This window comes from Sardina pilchardus, chromosome 14 (genome assembly GCF_963854185.1).
Source record: "Sardina pilchardus chromosome 14, fSarPil1.1, whole genome shotgun sequence".
NCBI classification, from domain to species: Eukaryota; Metazoa; Chordata; class Actinopteri; order Clupeiformes; family Clupeidae; genus Sardina; species Sardina pilchardus.
Genome location: NC_085007.1, coordinates 21,087,215 through 21,093,691, shown reverse-complemented (window position 1 = coordinate 21,093,691; position 6,477 = coordinate 21,087,215). Strand labels below are relative to the sequence as shown.

At 48.0% G+C, this 6,477-nt stretch overlaps 1 protein-coding gene across 2 annotated transcripts in view; it reads right to left on the bottom strand.

The window, feature by feature from the left end:
* Positions 1–6,477, bottom strand: part of atp2a2b (ATPase sarcoplasmic/endoplasmic reticulum Ca2+ transporting 2b) — a 38,629-nt gene that overhangs the window by 8,676 nt on the left and 23,476 nt on the right. For both annotated transcript variants that reach the window (XM_062553807.1, XM_062553808.1), the window contains exons 9-12: positions 5,730–6,027; positions 4,849–5,015; positions 505–596; positions 240–342 (exon numbers count right to left, since the gene is read on the bottom strand). In XM_062553807.1, coding sequence (XP_062409791.1) covers positions 240–342; positions 505–596; positions 4,849–5,015; positions 5,730–6,027 — 660 coding nt within the window. The remainder of the gene's footprint in view (positions 1–239; positions 343–504; positions 597–4,848; positions 5,016–5,729; positions 6,028–6,477) is intronic.

Genomic DNA, 6,477 nt, shown 5'->3' with positions numbered 1-6,477 from the left:
AAAGACATGTTGATCTCCACATTTCTATTTGCATGGCTGGGCTTAACCGACATTATAAAGAAGGAAAGATCAAACAACAACGCAGGTCATTCGCCATCCCTGAACGCCAGGGAGACACTGACACATCCTATGACTAATGTATTTAAGCAAATCTCATTTCTGATGTCAGATGGCATACAGAACTGGCTGTGACAGGTACCTGGCGGAGGGGATATATGACGCCAGGGTTAGACGCTCACCTCATTGTAGTCCAGTGATGAGTCATTGCACAGAGCACAGATGGTGGCCATCTCCACCAGACCGTCATACTCAGAACACTTGACCGGCTTGCCCTCTTTGAAACTGGACACCAACGAGAGAAAAAGGGAACGGTCAGGTGATTAGGGGAAGGATGAGGAATAGACAGCTTTCAAAAGTCTGCTCTTGTATTGATGTCTGAGCATCAGGGAGTATACGTGTGTGTGTGGTCATTTACAAAACATGCAAACAACAATAGATACTCACACTTGTCCCTCAGGGGCATAGGTGGATCCAGTGACCGTAAACTCCTTCAGGGAACAGCCATCTGCTCCCTCCACTTTGTCAACAGTGAACATCTGAAAGAGACAGCGCACACACAAACAACAAAACATGAAACTTGAAACCAGTCGTTGCACACAGTAGACACCAGGGGGCAGTAGAGTGCTAGAGCGTTTTCAGCAGCCAGGAGTTTCAGCATCACCCAGCCGTAACTGACTCTGCTGCAGAGCATGAGGTGACCAATGGGCTGCCACCACTCCAGACCTGAGGCCCACACACAGAGAGAGCAGGAGAGAGAGAGAGAGAGAGAGAGGGTGAGCGGAAGGGGAAAGAGAGAGAGAGGATGAGGGAGAGAGATGGAGAGAGAGAGCAAATGCAAAGGGTAAAGAGAGGATGAGAGAGAAAAAGAAAGAGAGCAAGGGGGAAAGAGGGAGAGAGAGAGGGGAGAGGGAGAGGGGGAGAGAGAGAGAGAGAGAGAGGGAGAGGGAGAGGGAGAGGGAGAGAGAGAGAATGACGGGGCTTTGGCTTAGCTCCTGACAATAGCCAGAGCTGAGCCAGGCAGACATGCTGACAGAGGAGTCAGGGAATAACAGAGCGAGTGACGCAAAGGAGCTTTACTGAGCGAGAAAGTGGAAGAAGAAGAAGGGGATGAGAGAGGAGAGAAACTTCAGAAAGTAAAAAGGGCTGACAGCAATAGAGGAAAGAACAGGGGAAATAAGGTAAAAGCTGGAAGGGGGACTGATTAATAGAGAAGGCATGATGGAGAAAAAGAACAGAAGGGAGGGAGGGAGGGAGAGAGGGAGAGAGAGAGAGAGAGAGAGAGAGAGAGATAGAAAGAGAGAGTTCATCGCAGTCCCCTCAGTGTGGGCACAAAGCAGGCAGGCGGGCAGACATGCAGGCCCTGGGTCCTGGCGGAGCAGCTGGCATTCGCTGGGCACGGGCTTATCAGCCCGCTAGCCGGGCCGGCTCGGCTCGGCAGCCGCCATCACCCCCCAATCTAAACAAAAGAAAAACTGCAGTCTATCGCCCTCTCCCTTGCCTCTCCTCTCCCCTCCCCTCTCCTCTCAGGCACAGCAGACTTCAAAGGCATGCGCCAGGCTTTCAGACAGAAATATATATTTAATAGCTGAAAAATAATTTTGCAAAAAAAAAAAAAAAAAAAAAAAAGAAGAGTGGAAATGGCACTGGATATGGGCGCCCGACACCTAATTACAGAGGCAATCCGGGCTGGCGCCGCGGCGATAGTGCGCAGTCACAGTCCAGCGGCTGCCTCATGGAGAGGGACGCTCGCGCTCGCCCGCTCGCTCACATTCAACTCCGTTCCGTCCCAGCGCCCGGATAAAAAGCCCCCGGCGAGCTCGGACATCGCTATTCCAGGCCAGCGGCGCCCCATCCACGCTGTCGAGGGTGAAGAAGCGTTCAATGCTTCTATATTAGGAAGCGGTTTATGTAATAGCCTGGTGCGTAGTGGACTACATAAACGGAGGAAATGCGATGGGGTTGCTCATCAAGTGGGAGAAGTGCATGTGTGATTAAACAGAATGTCGATTTAGCCTGCGAGAAGAGCATCGGTGGACTGCGCTGAAACAGAGGATTGCACTGGCAATACATAACAGGTGCACAGATGAGGCATGTAAGCTATAGATTTGTAGCACATGGCTCCAGGGGACCGATTTGCCCTCCCAGCGAGCTGGTGTGTGCTGGTGTGTGTGTGTGCTGGTGTGTGTGTGTGTGTGTGTGTGTGTGTGTACACACACTCTGCATTTCGGGCTGTGAGGCTACTAAAGCCCAGGCAGAGACTGAGTCCCCAAGACAAGGTCAGTTACGCAACACCACTGCAAGTATCTCCCTCCTGCATACTGATCAGCCCTCTGTGGAGGTGCACTGGCTCAGAAAGAGAGAAAGAGAGGAGGGGGGGGGGGGGGGGGGGGGGGGGAATGAAGCGAGCGAGAAAGAGAATGGAAGAAGGAAAGAATGAGTGAGCGAGAGAGGGTGAGAAAGAAAAAAGCAGAAGAGAGGGAGAGTGAGACAACAGCGCAAAGGAAAAGAAGGGAGCGAGAGGGAGAGGGAGGGAGGGAGAGAGAGAGAGAGAGAGATCACAGTGAGAGGGATGCGCATGAACGAGGTGAGGGACAAGACAAAAGAGGAACAGCATCTGAATGAGAAGGAGGAGTAGCGAGCGGAGGGGGGGCTTTTTAAGACAGCCAGGGGTCCGTTTCAAAAAAGCATCATTGCTAACGACGACAGCAGCTACCTTGGCAGTGAAGCTGCCAAATATGAGTCCACAGATTTAAGACGCGCATGCACAAACACTTGAGCTTCAAATGGTCACCCATCATGCTTTTAATTGTGGAAAATTAGAAAATAATAGCTCTTAGAACCAAAATATGACCGAATATCAACACTGTATTTCTGTATTGTTTACCGGTGACTCACATTTTGCAATGACGCCATCACGGAAAATGCATCGTAGTTGGCGACAACACTTTTGGGATACGGACCCTAGAGCGCCGAGTGAAATGTGATCTATGCCTGGGTGAGAACAGGGCTTTTGAATTTAATCAATCAATGCTTCAGGCATCCGTGGGAGGAGAGCATAGGCCAGGCCAGTCACACTAAAACATTTCAATGGACAAACACCTCACATGGATGTCGCAACTAGAAAATTACTTCATTTAACACCGAGTCCTCAATCCCAACACCAGAACTCTGAGAGACGGACACCAATTTCCACGGCTTCTGGCGATTACCACGGCAGTTAATTTCCAGCCAAGTGCACTTTGTTGAGCCAAACTCGCAAATGAAATTGTCGAGCCAAACACGCAAAAACAAAACAAACCCTTACAACAATGCGACAGCCAGGGGACCGCTAAATCTCCGTCTCTCTGATGCCACAACACAATCTCCTCTCTGGAGGCGACGGCTTATTAACGGGCAAGGCCACAGAATCAGCAGTGACATACAAGTCGACGACAAACAGAAAGTTAGTTAAGACTACAGTTTTGACTGTTTGTTTTTGTTTCCACCCCATACCACTATAGTGGCTTTACATTCTCTACACTAAACAAATTGTATAGAGGTTTTGAAAAACCTGTGTTTTTCCCCCCCTTAACTTCACTTAAATATTTTCACGCAAATTATCTGTACACTTCGTATGTTTTGGCCACAGACAGACTGAACGGACTTAACAAGTCTGTCTGGTGCTGTTTAACAAAATATTTACATCTTGGGTGATATTTTCCCATTGTGGTTAAACTGTGTGGTCAACCTTTGGACTGGCTGTAGCAACTGAACTCAATGAACTCCTGCACCTTAAAATGACATTCAATCAAATACAGGACTTAAAGGGATATTCCGCCATTTGTGGAAATACGCTCATTTTCCACCTTCCCTCGAGCAAAACAATCGATATTTACCTTGTTCCCGTTCATCCAGCCATTCTGTGAGTCTGGCGATACAACTTTTAGCTTCAGCCTAGCATAGATCATTGAATCGGATTAGACCATTAGCTTCTCGCCTGCTAGCTTCATGTTTAAAAGTGACTAATATTTCTGGTAATTTTCCCATTTAAAACGTGTCCCCTCTCAAGTTAGAAAGTGCAATAAGACCAACTGAAAATGAACCCTGCCGTTTTTCTAGGCTGATTTGACATGGAACTACATTCTCATCTGGCGTAATAATCAAGGCAACTTGCAGCTACTGGCACTACTACTGCTTGATGTCTATGGGGACTATTTTCAGATGCTGCGTACGATATCACTGCGCCTATGGTACGTTTGCAAGTTGCCTTGATTATTACGCCAGATGAGAGTGTAGTTCCATGTCAAATCAGCCTAGAAAAACGCCAGGTTTCATTTTCAGTTGGTCTTATTGCACTTTCTAACTTGAGAGGAGACACGTTTTAAATGGGAAAATTATCAGAAATCTTAGTCACTTTTAAACATGAAGCTAGCAGGCGAGAAGCTAATGGTCTAATCCGATTCAGTGATCTATGCTAGGCTGAAGCTAAAAGTTGTATCGCCAGACTCACAGAATGGCTGGATGAACGGGAACAAGGTAAATATCGATTGTTTTGCTCGAGGGGAGGTGGAAAATGAGCGTATTTCCAAAAATGGCGGAATATCCCTTTAACGTCAGGGTCAGGAATGTTCCTTGCTTTATCAGAAATATTGGAACACATTATACATAATTCATTTTTCTAATAATTTTCTCATAATCTATTTTCAAATCTTAACTAGCCCAGGCCAAGTCTGAATTTCTGCACGTTGCTTAAGAACTTCAAACCTTGCACGGAGCTTGCTTGACTGTCAAACATAGGCGGGGCCTTACCCTGCAGACAGACATCTGATTGGTGGTGAGGGTGCCAGTCTTGTCGGAACAGATGACAGAGGTGCATCCCAGGGTTTCCACAGAGGGGAGCGAGCGCACAATGGCATTTTTCTTGGCCATGCGACGAGTGCCCAGTGCCAGGCAGGTGGTGATGACAGCAGGCAGACCTGCAGAGAGAGAAAGAGAGAGAGAAAGAAAGAAAGGAGGAGAGCACAGAGAAAGAGAGAGATTAGGTACAAAGACCGATCAACGCTGGAAAACGCTGATTTTCTTACATGCTCATGATGCAACCTTATGTAATGTCCTTAACAGCTTTTCAACTAAACACATATTAAGGGAAACTTCCAGTCTTAAAACAACCACTCTTTTTTTGGATGATAAACTCTCGGGGGGACGACAAAGATGACATTAAATCAGTGTGGTTCGAGTAAGACTGTAACATGCATTTGTAAGGAAATACTATAGCATAGGCTTGCGGGTATGCTCGTATCAAAGTAAATAGCTACTTTAAGCCACTGACTTGGCTCACAATATTTCACTTCAATGCTATTGTGGGGAGAGTCCCTGTAGACAAAGCAAAGCATTTTCATCTTTGGAAATGTAAAAAAGAAGGTAGCACTTTTCTTTGAAAAAAAAAAAAAAAGACCTTAGTTTGTTTCCAGACCAGAAGTGTGCTTTAAGAGGGTACTGAATGTTTAATCTGGAGTGATGTCTGGCCTCAGCCAACTGTCCCTTGTTTCTATGAATCCTTGTTAACGAATGGCCTCTTATGACCTGATGCTGCTGACTGACTGAAATAACTACCTGCCAACTGTTCAGTTGGGCATCAAAAACACAAAAACGGTCAACGTTCAGTCAACGTTCAGTCAACGTTTATTCACCTTCAGGGATGGCGGCGACGGCCAGCGCCACGGCGATCTTGAAGTAGTAGACGGCGCCGCGGATCCAGGAGCCGCCGTGCACGGGGTCGTTGAAGTGGCCGATGTTGATGATCCACACGGCGATGCAGATGAGCGAGATGACCTTGGAGAGCTGCTGGCCGAACTCGTCCAGCTTCTGCTGCAGCGGCGTGCGCTCCTGCTCCGTGCCCGCCATCTCGTCGCGGATCTTGCCGATCTCGGTGGCACCGGCCGTGGCCACCACCACGCCCACCGCCTTGCCCGCGGCGATGTTGGTGCCCTTGTTGTGGAGGAGGAGGAGGAGGAGGAGGAGGAGGAGGAGGAGGAGGAGGAGGAGAACAGAGGAACATTTTCAAATTAATGAATTTTCATGGTTTAGCTTACAAATCAGCAGCAAGGAAATGGGCAAAAATTGGCAAAACCGTATCTTTGCCACCTTATGTCTAACACTAAAACGCAATAAATTGCAACAAGTTCCAGTCCTCCAGTCTTATCGGCTCAATAACAGACTTTAACACAGTGCAACGGGCTGGGGAACAGTGAATCAAGGATGCTCTAAGTGACTCACACGGAATGACAGCAGGGACCAGTGAAACAAAACGGCCACAAAGTCAATAAGGCCTCACAACAAGAGGGCAGCTGAGAACAAGGGGGACATGACCGTGGAGGAGGTGATATGGAAAGATCAGGGGAGAGGGAGAGAGTGAGGGAGGAGGGGGGGAGGGACAGA